We start from the raw sequence: 17330 nt of genomic DNA, 5'->3' as shown, positions 1-17330 counted from the left end.
CTAATTCAGAGGAAAAACATATGTAAATGTTTTTAAAACTGTGAAAAGATTCCCAACCTCAGACACACCAAAACCCATTGCCATTGAGGTGACTCCAGCAAATAGCAACCCTCTAGGACAGAGTAGAACTGCCCCAAAGGGTTTCCAAGGCTATAATCTTTATGGAAGCAGGCTGCCACATCTTTGTCCCTCGGAGCTGCTGGTGGGTTCGAACCGCCAACCTATCGGTTAGTAGCCGAGCATTTAACCACTGCGCTACCAGGGCTCCTTTCACCTCAGACATATTAAAAATAAATAAATAAAATTTTTAAATACAATGAAAAAACACTTTTTACCTATCAGATAAATGTGAGGTTGACGAGGGTATAGGCAGACAGCTCCCTCTTGATTTCTTCCTTGTGAGGCCCTAAGACTACACGACAAAATCATTTGGTGCTCTAAGAGGAACTTACAAAGGAGGCAACTGGGGCTACCTCTTCAGGATTCAGCCACTAAGCCCAGGGCTGGACACAGCAGGACAGTGCACAGATGCTGAAGACATGCACTTTTTTGGTAGATATTTTATATTCTTCATAGTATCAGGCACAGTTAAATATGGAAATAATTGTCAGTTATCACCATAATATCGTCTTGGGTGGCTTGTTGTTGAAATCCTGAGAGACAGATAGCTCTTTACTTTAAAAAATAAAGTTGTAACAGGAAAATGAAGGAAGGGGCAAAGAGAAGTCATTGTTTAAGGAGGCCTGAGCTTCTGTTAAAGGTGATGGAAAATTTTGGAAACGGATAATGGTGATGGTTGCACAGCATGATGAATGTAATTAATGTCACTAAATTGTACATGTAAAAATGTGAAATTGGTAAATGTTTTGTTTATATATATGTATGTATGCATGTATATATAACATATACATATACCACAATTTTATAGAATAAATAAAGTCCTAATAAAAAGTTATTTTGCTCTCCTAGGTGACAAAGTTATCACACTCTTTCTACCACAGTGTGGAGAATGTACCTCTTGCCTGAATTCTGGGGACAATCTTTGTATAAAATTAAAGTAAGTCTTTGCTATTATTTTCTTTTTGAAAATTAATTCAATTTCATTGGAAGATATCTAAGTTTTCTAATTCAAAATAAATTTTTTGTATATTTTTGGTCTATAAAAGAAATGCACACACCAGGCTGATGTCTGATGGCACCGCTAGGTTTACCTGCAGGGGAAAATCAGTGCATCACTTTGCTAACACGTGCACTTTCTCCGAATACGCAGTGATAGAAGAAATTGCAGTTACCAAGATTGATGTCGGTGCACCTCTTGAGAAGGTATGCTTAATGAGCTGTGGTTTTTCCACTGGGTACGGTGCTGCAATCAATACTGTCAAGGTGAGGGGCATTTATACTCATTATAAACAGAATCCTCGAGATACAGAGTTGAAAGTCCTTGTGAATCTGGGTTATGTATGATCATATAACCTGAGGAAGGATCACAAACCTGCCTCTAAACATCAAGTTCTCTACCCTCTGCCTAGTCATCCCATGCCTCCTTCAATATCTTCCCCTTTGCCTCTTAGTAAGTAAGCAAAAACCCATGCTGTCCAGTCAATTCCAGCTCATAACGATCCTATATGACCGAGCAGAACTGCCCCATAAATTTCCAAGGAGCAGCTGGTGGATTCAAACTGCTGATCTTTTGGTTAGCAGCCTGAGCTCTTAGCCACTTCGCCACCAGGGCTTCTTCTTGGTAAATAGTGAGTGGCAAATCAATCCTGGATGCCATTCACAAATGGAAACATCAGGAATTCCTGGGAGTTGAGCACAACAAAGTTACAATGTGACTGTGTGTCCCTCCACAATCCAATTCATTCTTTCTTTCATTCAACAACCATTTATGGAGGGTCTACTACGCCAGGCACTGTTCCAGGTGCTGGGATTCAGCAGTTAACAAAACTCATCAAACTTACATTCTAATGGGAAAATAACAGAAAATAAATAAATAAATGAATAATATATCAAGTGGTGATAAGTATCAATAAAAAGAAAAAGAGACAAGACCCCAAAAGGGGGTATTGCTATATTAGATAAATTGGTCAAGGAATCCCACAGTGACTGACTAGGGTACTGTTAAACTACTGCATCCAAATCTTCCCAGCACCCTTCTTTAAGCGGCTGTTGATTTTAGGTCTTTACTTTTTCCAATGTCCATTAGTTCCAGTACTATACAGGGAAATTGGGTGAAAGGGGCTCAATTTAAATCAGTTCAGTTTTGGACTGTACTAAATAAGCCTTTGCCTTCATAAGGCATTGATGCTGTAAATAATGTAAATTTTATGGATATCCACAAGAAAAAAAGAAAGGAATGGTTGCAGGGAGATGGTGATAGTTTTAAGGGACTTGGAAATATCTGAAAGTAAATCAATAGTCTATCAAATAAGTCTTAAGAGTCAATGAATGCTGATTAAACTACTTCCATTCATGCTAATTCCTGGGACTTTGAAATTCTATTTGCAGGTAGTTTTTTTGCTTCTGTTGCAAAAAAATGTTCCATATCTAGAAATATCTTGAAAAACTAAAACTCTAGTCACAATATGTTTTCTTTGAAAATGTCCTTTGTATATGTCTCAGAGAAAGTATTTGTATGTACTTAGCCTTCCTAACTGAATAAAAGCACATGTTCTATTTGCATTTGTTTTCTGCCTTCATGTGCTCAGGTCACTGCAGGCTCCACCTGTGTTGTGTTTGGCCTTGGAGGAGTCAGCCTGTCTGTTATCATAGGCTGTAAATTAGCAGGAGCAGCCAGGATCATCGGAGTGGACATCAACAAAGAGAAATTTGAAAAGGCAGAAGAAGTGGGCGCCACTGAGTGCATTAGCCCACAGCACTTCAAGAAACCCATCCAGGAAGTTTTATCTGAAATGATTGGTGCTGGTGCAGATTTTTCCTTAGAGGTCATCAGAAACCCAGAAACTGTGGTATGTGCCCCTCTGGAGTAAAAATTGCCAATATCTCTACCAGTGATCATCTTCAATTTTAATTTAAGGAAGAATCTTAAGTTCCCTCCACATTTCTGTAACTTTCCTTGTGCCCCATGACCCCAGCTGGTACCCTTTGTCCATTCCAATATATTTGTTCACTCTCCTGGACACTGAGTCTAGAACTACCAGGCCAAGTTTTTGTCTCCCTCTTTGTTCCATCATACCAGTTCTTCAAATAAGCAGATACTCTCCAACAGGCAGGAGAGTAAAGCTTTGTAAAGAATTCTGGCTAAATTATTTCATAACAAGACACAACCTGGTAACTATAATTTCTGAGCCGGGAAATTTAAGTTAGGTAAGGTAAAAACTGAATTCACGACCCTGTAAAACAATGAGCCTTGCACTTTCAGCAAAGTCCTTAGTGTTATATCTGAGATAAGCTTCCACGGATTTTGTCTATTAATCTTGATTAAATGGACTCATTACAAAAATGAAATGTCATGAAATATTTGGAATGGTTGTTTTTTCTGGCAGGATATGGTTTACATAAAAGAATATGGAGGAAGTTATTTTAAAATCTGAGACTTGCTTTCTTTGGAGATTTGAAGAAATAATGTATTATTGGGTTGCATGGCTCAATCTTCTCATCAGCTACATGAAAATTCAAGAACTGCCTCTTCCAATCTGGGCCTTTTCCCCAGCATACAAAATGTTTTCATTCCTCATTGTATCTAAACTCCCTCCTCTCTAAAAAGAATGTAGCAAAACCTTTCACATAGTCTTGCTCTGAGAAATAGCCTTTGAAAATGACTGCAAAACATGTCTGTCACTTGCTAGCACACAGTGCTATACAAATATCTAGCTGTCCCCTTCAATGTCTTTAAAAAAAAAAATGTAAGCAATAACCAACCACTTGTGTTAGTGATGGTTCTGATAAAAATTATTATTATTTTTACCATGGGTGCTGTTATCATTTTCATTTTTGTCACTTTCATTTATTGAGTTCTATATACTTGGGACGTTATCAGGAGGGATCAGTCCCTGGAGAAGGACATCATGCTTGGTAAAGCAGAGGATCAGTGAAAAAGAGGAAGACCCTCAACAAGATGAACTGACACAGTGGCTGCAACAATGGGCTCAAGCATAACAATGATTGTGAGGATGGCACAGGACTGGTCAGTGTTTCGTTCTGTTGTACATAGGGTCACTATGAGTCGGAATCCACTCGACGGCACCTAACAACAACAACAAATACACCAGGAGCCCTGGTGGCACAACGGTTAAGTGCTCAGCTGCTAACCAAAAGGTCGGCGGTTTGAACCTACCAGCCGCTCCACGGGAGAAAAGCCATCGTGATCTGCTCCGGTAAAGATTAAAAAAAAAAAAAAAAAACCCATTGCCGTCGAGTAGATTCCAACTCATAGTGACCCTGTAAGACAGGGTAGAACTGCCTCATAGAGTTTCCAAGGAGCACAGCAGCTGGTGGATTCAAACTGCCGACCTTTAGTTTAGCAGCGGTAGCTCTTAACCACTGCACCACCAGGACAGCCTTAGAAACCCTATGGGGCAGTTCTACTCTATCACATAGGATCACTGTAAGTCAGAATCAACTAAACAGCAAATAACAACATGAGTCAGAACTGACTCCCAGACACACTGCAACAACAACATATCCCATGCAGCACACAATGACACAGCATCTTTAAAAAATAAATGTTATTTCAAATGAGGATAAGGAGAATCAGAAAAGAAGGTCACGGATCATTCAGCAGTCAAGCCGAGATTAAAATTTACATCCAACTCCAAAGTACATCTTCTAACCAGCACTATTCTGCATTTGCTTTATCACAGGGAGCTGCCCTGGCCTCTGGCCATGAGGGCCATGGTGTCTGTGTGATTCCAGGGTTTTTCACTGCTGATGTCCAGCTCAGTGTCAGTGGCTGTTTGTTCTTCTCAGGAAGTTCCTTGAAGGGTACTGTTTTTGGAGGTATGGGTGAAGCAGGGAAAGGTGGGAATACCCAGGGATCTGGAGGGGGGAGCAAGGGGAGGTGTGCCATAAATGCTGAGAAGGGACCCAAAGCAAGAGTTGTAGATTGCAGTGTTTGTTTCAATGCATGAATACCCAAGGTAAGGACATAGATATTTGATGTATCCAGTTGCTTCTTGGTAAGTCTTTCTCATGCAAAGCAAGAGAAAAGGTTTTTTTTTTTAATGGCAAAGAAACCATTGTCAAAAGTTTAATGCAAACTCTAAATTGAAATGAAAAGGCATTGTTGTGATCAATAACTACATCTGGCTTGGGTCACATACCTGCAAACTGGGATTCTTTAAAGGATATACTTAATCATTAGTAGTCATTGTTTGACTAATGTAAAATTTTATCCCAAACAACTGAGTTGGCATCATACCAACTCAAAGATATGAAACACAATGAATTCATAGTTGAAGAGAATCACAACTAATGGAAAACAAATGACAATTTTTTTTTTTTTTTTCAGAAAAAAAGTCTTTTCTTTCAATCCTTTGATTTTCCTTTTGTTATACATGTCTCAGGACACTTTTTTTTAACAGCCTTTATAAAAGTCCTTTATTGAGAAAGTAGGAAATAAACAAATCTATTTATACAGGATTCTGGGCTCATAAACAAGTAGTCTGATATTTATCTTAAGGAGAAATGTATTTATCCAGAGTTTTTGGGTAATCTGAATTCGTGGGCAAAAGAGAAGAAAGTTAGGCGCTGTCTTAATTACTGGGACTAATGAGCTGTTAGTATCTCCAAATTAACTATGTGTATTGTTACAGATATTAAGAATCTTACCCAAATCATTCATGAAGAGTAGATAAAAGGCAGAGCCGGCACCAAAAAAAAAAAAAAAAGCAAAAAGCTATTTCCAGTTTAAACTGTGGTTTTAGTTCTTCTGTTTGGAATCGCTGAACACGCTCATTGCCATTTCCCTCTGTTATATTTATAGATGATAACTGTTGATACAAAATACACATACTCAGCTAACTTTTGAACCTAATTCATCGGCCACTTAAGCATTCATATGATGACTATAACAAGTAACTAGTTGCCTTTGAGTTGGTTCTAAGTCATGGTGACCTTATGTGTGTCAGAGTAGAACTGTGCTTCATAGGGTTTCCAATGGCTCGTTTTTTTTGGAAGTAGATCCCCAGGCCTTTCTTCTTAGGTGCCTTTGGGTGAACTCAAACAAATAGATGTAAGTTAATTCCTTTCACATGTAGTATAACCCTCTGGTTCAGTGATTTTCAGTACAGGATAGCATGTAATGTGTGCTGAACAGACCCGCCAAACCTCCTACAATGTGCACAATGAAGAATTTTCCCTACCCAAAATGCCATTAATGCCCCTGTTGAGAAACACAATCGAGGCTAGTCTGTGGTTCCTTTGAGGAGCCTTTTTTCTTGTGTTGTCTGGTTGAAAGAAGAAACAAAAAATAAGTGCAAGTTTTCTTATATAGGTATGAAAATGTTTTATCAGATCACCAAGCAAAAGATAAAAACAAATAGAAAAATATACTATCCTTTCATATAATGACATAGAGCACTATCAGAAATCTTGATTCCTGTCTTAGTTATCTAGTGCTGCTATAACAGATATTCTACAAGTAGATGGCCTTAACAAACAGAAATTTATTTTCTCACAGCTTAGGAGGCTAGAAGTCCAAATTCAGGGCACCAGCTCTAGGGGAAGGCTTTCTCTCTCTCTGTTGGCTGTGGGGAAGGTTCTTGTCTCTTTTCCTTGACTCCTTGGTGATCTTCATACGGCATGGCATCTACCGTTCCCCATCTCTGTTTGCTAGCTTGCTTGTTTAATATCCTTTATAGCTCAAAAGAGATCAACTCAAGACACACCCTACACTAAGCTTGCCTCATTAACATAACAAATAAAACCCATTCCCAAATGGGATTGTAACCACAGGCACTGAGGTTAGGACTTAACAACACATGTTTAGGGTAGGGGAATACAATTCAATGCATAACATTCCACTCTTTGGCCCCCAAAAATGTATGTCCTTGCTACATGCAAAACACATTCACCCTATCATATCATCCCAAAACTCTTAAATCCACTCCAAGTCCAAAATCTCATCTTCTTAATCATCTAAGTCCACTATGGATGAGACTTTGAGCATATTCCATCCTCTTCATCTGAAACCTGTGAAATCTAGACTACAGGTTATCTGTTCCCAAAGTATAATGGTGGACAAGGCACAAGGTAGACATTTCCCTTGCAAATGTGAGAAATTGGAGGGTAAGATGGAATAACGGACACCAAGTAAGTCCAAAACCCAGTAGAACAATTTACATTAGCTCTCAAGGCTTGAAAATAATCCTCTGTTCTCCAAAACCATCTGAGCAATGGCTCTGCCCTCCAGGATGTTGGCCATGCTCTCTGGATTCTAGGTGGTGGCCTCTCGGCCCTTGGCTTCAGCACCCTCCAGGCCCACTGGGATGGCAACTCTGCTCCCTCAGCTTTGAGTGGCCCCATTCTCCTATTCCATCTGAGTGACTACCCCATCCTCTAGTCCCGGCAGGCCCCAATCTTTTGCCCCTTCGGCATGGCAGCCCTGCCCCTCAGCATTGGGTGGCAGCCCTATCCTCTCAGGCAAACTGAAATGATAGCCCTCACTCTGCAAACAAATTGGTGAAGATCTGACTCTGAAATACAGGAGGCCGTGGCTCTACCCTTTGAAACCAATGCAGCTCTGCTTCCCATGCTCCTTCCAACAGTTCTGCTTATCTCCGAGCTCCTCCAGGGATGGTCCTTTTCTTTTCTTGGAGGACCACTGTTGTAGCTCCTTTGGCCTTTTTCCTGCCTGTAGTATTCCAAGAGGCAGCCAGCTTTCTTTCCTTTTCTCCTATCTCTGTCCTCTTCAGTCTAAGCTGATGGGTTTTCTGCTGTGGTAGTTGATTAGATCCATCAGTCACAGGTTTAATCTCTTAAAAAAAGATTGTGTAGCCATGTCCTTGGTGACAATTCTAGGACACATGTCCCTAGTTTGTACAACAGAATTTTCCATATCTTTAAATTTTGTTTTCATTTTGCACAGTTCATTTTTAAGTCCCTCTCTTGCCTCTCTCATTTTACTATAAGCGGCAAGGAAAAACCACACAGCCCTTTAAGATCTTGCTTAGAAATGTCCTTAGCCAAATATCCAGGTTCGCCACTTACAAGTTCTACCTTCCACCAAATTTTGAACATAATTCAGACAAGTTCTTTGCTATTGCATAAAAAATACTGCCCTTCCTCCATTGTCCAATCACATGTTCATCATTTCCTTTTAAAGCTTCACCAGAAGCACACTTAATGTCCACATTTCTAGCAACATTCTGTTGTTGGTGCCATACGTACTCTCTCAGACGATAGACTTTCTCTATAGCACTCCTCACTTCCTTCTGAACCCTCACCAGAATTGGCTTTTAAGGTCGAGAAGGGAGAGGGTTGACATGTTGTAGGGTTGTTAACCAATGTCATAAAACAATATGTGTACTACTGTTTCATGAGAAACTATTTGTTCTGTAAGCCTTCACCTGAAGTACAAAAAAAAAAAAAAAGAATTGCCTTTTACCTCCATAACTCTACCAACAGTCTCTTCAAGGCAATCTAGGCTTTTACTATTAAACTCACTGCCCTCAAGTCTATTCTGACTCCTAGCAACCCTATAGGACAGAGTAGAACTGCCTCACAGTGTTTCCAAGACTGTAAATCTTTATGGAAGCAGACTGCCACATCTTTCTCCATGGAGCAGCTGGTGGGTTCAAACTGCCAACCTTCCAGTTAGCAGCTGAGCACCTTAACCATTGCACAACCAGGACTCCTTAGGCTTTTACTATTAGGCACCTTAAAACTCTTCCAGCTTCTACCCATTACCCAATTCCAAAACTGCTTCCACATCTTAGGTATCTGTTAGAACACCACCCTATTCTTGGTACCAAATTCTGTCTTAGTTATCTAGTGTTGCTATAACAGAAATACCACAAGCGGATGGCTTTAACAAACAGAAATTTGTTTTCTCACAGTTTAGGAAGTTTAGGAGTTCAAATTCAAGCTCTAGGGGAAGGCTTTCTGTTTCTCTCTCTGTCAGCTCTGGAGAAAGGTCCTTGTCTCTTTTCTTGGTTCTTGGGTGATCTTCGTATGGCATAACATATGTCTTTCCCCATTGCTGCTTGCTGGCTTGCTTGTTTAATCTCCTTTATACCTCAAAAGACATTGACTCAAAATACACCCTACACTAATCTTGCCTCATTAACATAATAAAGACAATCCATTCCCAAATGGGATTATAACCACAAGCATAGAGGTTAGGATTTACAACACATGTTTTTGGGGGACACAATTCAATCTATAACAGTTCCCTATAACAGAAACCAACTTAAGTAGAAAATAAATTCATTGGAAGTATATTGGGTAGTTTGTTTATTTTTTAATAATATTTTATTGAGTTTTTGGTGAAATTTTATACAGGAAGTTAGGTTCCCATTTGACAATATCCACACAAATTGTTCAGCGACATTGGTTACGTCTATCACAATGTGTCAACATTCTCTTTGTGTTCAGTTTGTTCCCTTTCCAGTACTCTAGTTTCCCTTATCTTCTCACCTATTTCCCTTACCTTCTCAGCTTTTTTTTAATTTCTCATTCAAAAATTTATACACATATTGTTTTGTGACATTGGTTGCAATCCCCAGGACATACAGCATGCTCCGCCTTTCAACCCTGGGATCCCTGTGTCCATTTGTCCTTCCTGCCTTCTCTGCTTTTGAACAGGAGTTGCCTATTTGGTCTCATATGTTTGATTGAACTAAGAGGCACATTCCTCACATGTGTTATTTTTTGTTTTATAGTTCTATCTAACCTATGTCTGAAAAGTGGACTTCGGGAATGGTTTCAGTTCTGGGTTAGCACAGTGTCTGGGGGGCCGTATTTGCAAGGGTTCATCCAGTCTCTGTCAGACCAGTAAGTCTGGTCTTTTTTCATAAATTTGAATTCTGTTCTACATTTTTCTACCACTCTGTTTAGGACTCTGTTGTGATCCCTGTCAAAGGAGTTATTTTGAGAATCAGTGGGAAGGCTGGGGAACACAGCCTAAACTTGAACCAAGAAAAGCAAGTAACTGCCAAGATCCTACCACAAAGTAATCTGCTCAGGACAGTGTTGCCTCCTTGCACAATTACAGCACACCATCCTTTCCAGAAGTGAGCAGGCTGTCAAATTCTATCTAGTAACTCACTGATCATGTCTCTTAGCACAGGGCTAAATGTAAGGGCAGCATTTCTAAAAATCATGAGACTACAGAAAACACAACGCTAGGCCCATCTTTTCCTGTGTAATTCTTACTTCTAGACGGTGTATTTTATTCTCATATTACTTTGTACACATTCTTTTTCCAAAAGCTCTTACTAGGTTCACCGCATGATAGAAGTTCTTCTCTTTCCTTAAGGTATTTGGCTCTTTCATGAAGCTGCACATCAAAACACATACACACAAACATACACACGTGAAATTTCTAACCTTTGAATTGCTTTCTTTCATGATTCCTAAGGCCTTGGCCTTTGTTATACATTAGATATGGATTCACTGCTTCCCACAGAACACAGTCTAACACCAAGAACATCTCAAGACAAGGTCCAAGTTCTCCCTGCTTGGAATTAGTTCTCTTCTATACTACCAGAGGTCTCCTTCAGAAAAACAGCCCTCTCCCCAAGTGCGGTTGAGACAGGCATTCTGATAACTGAGGCAAGTTAATGGATCATCCTTATACTTCCTCAGTCAAAAGCAACACCTCCAGCAGTTACTCTGGATGACTTTTCTTTTCAAGTGAAGTCTCATGTATAAAATCTGACATTAATCTGTGTATTTCCAGGGTGGAAGAGCAGAGAACATGTTCCTAAGCTGGTTTCTGATTATATGGCAAAGAAGTTTAATCTAGACCCACTAATTACTCATACTCTGACTTTTGATAAGATCAATGAAGGGACTGAATTAATGAAAACCTGAAAATGGCAAGTTTCTCATCTAATATTTATGTCCGTGTGTTTGGGGCCAAGAGAAAGGGTGTGTGGGTGTAGGGGCAGGGAAGCAGGAGAAGGGTAGTCACTGCTAGAGGAGCCACGTGCAGACAAATGAAGAAGGTTTCAGGAATGTTTTTTAAGCATCTCCTCTTCTCTGTATTTTGTTTTATGCCCAGCTCTTAAAATATGCAACCCTGAAAATAGTTAAGTGCTCATCTACCCTTACTATTTAACATTTTATTTTCAATTTGGCATTTTTTAAAATGGCACAGTGAGTAATAAAGTCAGCTCACAAAACTTTTGCCCACATTTCAGTACATAGTTTACAAATAAATCATTGTCAGTTTTGTTGTTCTGTGCTATATTAAGGAGGATTTATCCCTACAATTCCAAATTCTGACTCCTACCTCTGACTCAAAAGATAGAAACCAGCCATAAACGGGGCACTGGCATTCCCCACACAGGTATAAATCTGTGCACCTCCTCCTTCGGAGCTTCATGTCATTTTGAAAAATATTCTCACAATTGGTTTTATATACCTATTTTTTACCTAGCCTAAAGGGAAGGGAATCTAGCCCACTGTGTTACCAAAAAAAAAAAAAAACCTGAAATGCCAAAATACAAATGTTGCTTTAGAAAAGTTTCAACTTTTCTTTTATCTTTTCTTTTTTTAGTATCTGCTGTATTCTGACACTTCAAGTACAATATAATTTATGCAAGATCTGCAGCATATTTCACCAACTGAATTACCTTCTGACTAATTTTCATGATTTAGAAGAATCATCCACACAAAGCTGTCTCCATGTCCTTGCCTCTGATTCACCCAGCAGTGGACTCAGACCTGGCTTCTTCCCTTACCACCTCATCAAAATGGTTCTTATGTACCCACTGTCACCTAGGATTATCCTCCTTTTTAGAGCTAGATTAAAGTTGGCTTGAATCAAACAATTCCACACCCTTCAGATATCTGAAGTCACCCCAGGATGCTCCCATTTTCATAGTTGCCTCTGGGCCCATGCTTCCTCACACACTGTGTCTCTCCCATACTATACAGGCCTAGACATGAAGACCGTTTCACACCATAGACACAAAATTCCTCACTTATGCATTTCTTAAAGATTCAGGGTGAAGGAAGCCAACGGAAGAGGGGTCTTCATCACAGCAACTCAAATAAGTCCCAATTGAACATTAAATACCTCATTCTTAATATAGCTCACTCTAGGGAAACTTCTACCGGTATTTCACCTTACATAATCCAGTCTCAAACCATCACTTGCAATATCTCCTTGTCACTCACCTCTTCTGTCCTGGATTGCCAAAGGAACTTCAAATTCTTCTTCAGTTGGGCAAGACAATTTAGCTCTCGGCAGTTCACATTACCTGGCTACAGAACTAAGCCATCTAGAGGTCCAGCAGAAAATAAAAGGTGCGGGTAGGGGGAGTCTTATTTATCAAGATTCACACTCCCCAGGAGGCAGTTGTGGGATTAAATACAAAATGATCTTTTATTCCACTCTCCACAAAAGGAAAAAAAAAGTGTGTAATCTCTTACTAATGTTTCACATAGATCCTTTCCTCCAAAAAGTGGATGAGGGAAAGACAAGACTCACTAGTTATTTGTGGCATCCAATCCCTTCTACCCAGAACTCCTCTGAGTCTCTGCCCAAGTCCCTGTCGATACTCTTAGAACTAGGATTAAGACTAACTGTCTTATTGGGATATGGCTTCCTTCTCTATCTCCTAGACATAAAGAAAGTCTCGTATCAGTGCCCTCCCCACTATATAGTACACAACAGGAGTTTCCTTCCTAATTAAAGTCTCTTCCACTTCAGCTGGGGTTCCCCTAGATCTGGGGCCTCTGGATCAGACAGAGGTCCCTCTATGTGAGTAGACGTTGGCAGACCTTGGGAGACCAGGAAATGGAATGCCATTTTTTACCTAAACCCAGTAAACTAAAAAACCAAATCAGTTGCCAATGAGTCGATTCTCACTCATGGCAACCCCACATGTATCAGGGTACAACTTGTGCTCCATAGGGTTTTCAATGGCTGATTTTTCAGAAGTAGATAGCCAGTTCTTTTATTCAAGGCACCTCTAGGTGGGCTCAAACCTCCAACCTTTTGGTTAGCAGCCAAGTGCGTTACCCATTTGCACCACTAGGGGCTTCGTGATTTAAGATTGGCCGGGGAGATGGGCTGCATCCCCAGCCTCTTTCTCCCATCATGGCTATCATATGATGTCAAGGGACCCTCCTTAAGACTCCTATTCCCAAACTAAGAAGCAGCATTATAAGGTGAGCATCCTGTCCTTCCCTTCAGGGTGCCTGCCTTCCTGCAAATAGAAGGGATAGGTGCTATCAAACTTATTCACTCTAGATTTGGGATGGTGACTTCATCTTCCCAAGTCTGAACTGGAATTTCCATTCCCAACTCTGCTCTGCTCTTCTGTTCCCTGAGAGCAGCTAAGGCACCCTCCTGCTCTGCCTCCAAATTACCTTACTTAACAGTGAGAGTTTGGAGGAATCTTCAGTCCTCGGGAAGTCTGAGCTTGCCCAGAAATGTTTTGCTATAAAATAACACAAATACTCTTTGCTCCAATAAAGCTCAATTCTTTCAGTTATTTTGAATGACTCTTTATGTTGTAGCTCAGCGCAGAAATCTCTCCAGTCTAATCACAAATGCAGAGATATTTCCTCCTTCCTGTTGATAATTACGTAAGTGCTGGGGACTATCCACGTTACTGTATACCCATTCACCGTCGTTGCCAACATCAGGGCCACATTTGATTCCTAATGTCAGGTCCGATAAACTTTCTGTGAATAGACTTTGTGGTCTGCCTCTAAGCCCCACCACTTCAGCCACATTTAAGTGACCTATTGCAGCCACAAAGCAAAATCCTTCTTTCCATTCCCAGGCACTGCATTCCCTGGACAGTAACTAGTATGGAGCAGTTTATGGCCTCTGTGAAAGCTTTCCTAACCCCCAGGCCCACAGTAGGAGTCCAGCCTCCAGAGAGGACTATAGCTCTCTACAGTTCTTTCCTAAGTAATAAAAAGATTTAAGTATTTTCAGATTTTTACCTGAAAACAAGAATAATTACATTCTGGGCCATCGCTTAAGCAATGATAAAATAAAGTGTGTTCATCCAATATAAAATCCATTGCCATCGAGTAGATTCCAACTCATAGAGACCCTATAGGACAGAGTAGAACTGTTCCGTAAGTTTCCAAGGAGCGGCTGGTGGATTTGAACTGCTGACATTTTGGTTAGCAGCCATGCTCTTAACCACTGTGCCACCATCATCCAGTATAGAAGCCCTCTATTAATAGGGAGTATGCATACAGATGCTTGATTATAGCACTACTGATAGTTAATGTTACCTGATAATTTGCAAATGATACCACCAGCTCCTGCATATTCACAGAGGCCTTTATATTGGTGTTGACACAAGCTCATGAAAAATGTTTTAACATCCTATATACACCCTAAATTTCCTATTAAATGTTTTAAGGTGACACTAGAGTTCTCTCTAGTGGTGAAAATTTGGTATTATTCATTGGACATTAGCCTACATTATAATATCAAAATAATTTTTATTGCTCTCTCTTATTTCTCTCTAACATCATTCATAAGGCAGATGATCAACCACCAGAATGACCAACACTTTCTTGAAGAAGTTAACTAGATTTTCTTTGCCTTCATGAGCTTTGATAGTCAGTTATTTAAATCACTTATTCACTCAACAAATATTTACTGAGTAAGGTACATGGTATTGGGCATACATGTATTGGGCATACATGTATTGGGCATACATCATCTAGTAAGCAAGACAGACATGCAAATAATTAAAATGCAATATAATAACTATTTTGGCAGAGGAATATCCAACCAGTAAACAGTAGGGAAAAAAAAAAGTAGTCCTGACTGGGACAGATTAGAGAAAACTTCATAGAGAAGATGACCTTTGAGCTGAGCCTTGATAGGTGCATTGGGTTTTTCCGAGTGGAAAAAGAGTATTGAGAGCCTAGGTGTGATGGTTAGTCTTATATTTGTCAACTTGCCTAGGATACAGTACCCAGTTATTTAATCAAATACTAATCTAGGTGTTGCTAAGAAGGTAGTTTGTAGATGTAGTTAACATATACAATCAGTTAATTTTAAGTAAAGGAGACTATCCTCGATAGTACAGGTGGGGTTCATCCAATCAGTTGAAGGCCTTAAGTGCAAAAACTAAGGTTTTCCAGAGAAGAAGAATTTCTGCCTGAGTTTCTGGCCTGCTGTCCTGCACTACAGACCTCAGACTCAAGACCGCAAGTTCAACTCCTACCTGAGTTTCCAGCCTTCGCTATAAACTTCAGACTTGCCAGCCCTCATAATCATGTGAGCCAATTCCTTAAAATAAATCTCTTAGTGTGTGTGTGTGCGTATATATACATACATATAAATCTCTTTATATATGTATATGTATGTATATTTATATAGAGAGAAATCTCTTATGTGATTCTGATTCATAGTGACCCTATAGGACAGCATGGAACTGCTCCATAGGGTTTCCAAAGCTGTAATCTTTACAGAAGCAGACTGCCATATCTTTCTCCTGTGGACTGGCTGGTCGGTTTGTACTACTGACCTTTCCGTTAGCAGCCAAGCACTTTAACCACTGCACCACCACGGTTTGTTAAAAACCCCATTGCCAGTGAGTAGGCAACCATTGCTTGTTCTGGTGGACAGACTCTAAGATGGACCCCAATGATCCCTGCCTCCTGGTATTCATGCCCTTGTTAATCCCCTTTCCTTACGTGAGGGCTGGATTTATTGCCTTGCCTTTAATAGCAGGAGTGATGAGATGTCATTTCTGAGATTTGGTTATAAAAAGACTGTAGCTTCCATCTTGGGTGCTTCTCTCTTATCACTCATTCTGGGGGAAGCTAGCTTCCACATCATGAAGTAGCCCTGAAAGAGGGTCTGAGTGAGATTGCAAGTAGGCCTGTCAACAGCCATGTGAATGAAACTGGAGGCAGATTCTTAGTCGAGCCCTGGCCACCACCTTGATTACAACCTTGTAGGGGAGCCTGAACCAAACCACCCCGCTAAGCTGCTCCCAGATTCCTGACCAACAGAAGCTTTGAGAAAGCTGCTGAGCAATAGATAACTAATACACTGGTGGTATCTGGTGTAAAAATACCTCCTTGGCATGCTGTTGCATCACAATTATTAAGATTCTCACCTGTAGTGAATTGGGATGGGATACAGATTGCAGAGTATACACTGTCTTATGCAATAGCTTTAGCACTTGAGAGATAGGATGGCAGTGTTAAGTATAAGAACTGTGGATTCACTGGGTTATTAAGTGCATCAATTTGCTGAAGGAAAAACATGACAGGCTTGAGTCAGTCAATCACCAACTAAAAGCATGAGTGAAAGTTATACAACTTCTATGATAGAATTTTAAAATTCCCTCATCTCCCACAACCAGAGGCCATCACCAAACCAAACCCACTGCCGTCAACTCCATTCCGACTCATAGTGACCCTATAGGACAGAGTAGAACTGCCCTATCGGGTTTCCAAGGCTGTCATCTTTACGGAAGCAGACTGCCACATCTTTCTCCTGTGGAGCAGCTGGTGGGTTTGAACCACCAACCTTTCAGTTAGCAGCCAACCACTTAATCACTGCACCACCAGGGCTCCTCCAGGGGGCATACTGAGCTGCAAATAAGACTTAGGATTTGATTATAAGATTACTGAAATTGCAGAGAAGGCTTACTCTACAGCCCCAACAAATTTCTTGCACGAAAGCCCTAGTAAGGAAGGAGTGGGATCTTGAGACTGAACTGGAAGTAACTGGGTGGATGTAGTTGAGAACCATGAACCCCTAGATTCTCCTGAACCCTCTATGCCTAAAGTGGTCCATTCCTCCTTGACACAGGATAGCAGCCTCTCCTTGCCTGGAGACCATGGAGGGGCCTTACCTAAGGTGAATGCTTCACAAGATGATAGTTACCCTCCCCAAGGTATTCCCCTACTTCCCCTCATGTCTTCTGAACCAATAACTAAGGTCAAGTCTTAGCTTCACTAGGGAAGTAATTCACTAAAATAGCTATAGGGACTGGTTCACATGTACCAGCAGGAACTAGAAAAACATGTTGAAAATCTGTCTTGAGAATGCTAAACTAAGGGAGCAGAATACAAGGGGGATGTTGTTGAATGGGGGCAATCTCCTGACACTCAGGATTTAATGCCCTAATAAGGACATATGGAGTCAGCTTTGTGCTGCTGGGAGCAAAAATAATGACCTACAATAAATGAAGCAGAGATGCCAG

General features: G+C 40.4%; 1 protein-coding gene across 1 annotated transcript in view; it reads left to right on the top strand.

Moving 5' to 3' along the window:
* LOC101351916 (alcohol dehydrogenase E chain-like) overlaps nt 1-10995 on the top strand; it is a 35703-nt gene extending 24708 nt beyond the window's left edge. Inside the window, exon 4 of the mRNA XM_023725198.1 lies at nt 10862-10995. Coding sequence (XP_023580966.1) covers nt 10862-10995 — 134 coding nt within the window. The remainder of the gene's footprint in view (nt 1-10861) is intronic.
* The last annotated feature ends 6335 nt before the right edge of the window (nt 10996-17330 follow it).

Source organism: Trichechus manatus, unplaced genomic scaffold (genome assembly GCF_000243295.1).
Source record: "Trichechus manatus latirostris isolate Lorelei unplaced genomic scaffold, TriManLat1.0 scaffold00291, whole genome shotgun sequence".
Classification (NCBI taxonomy): Eukaryota; Metazoa; Chordata; class Mammalia; order Sirenia; family Trichechidae; genus Trichechus; species Trichechus manatus.
This window is presented reverse-complemented; position numbering and strand designations above follow the sequence as displayed.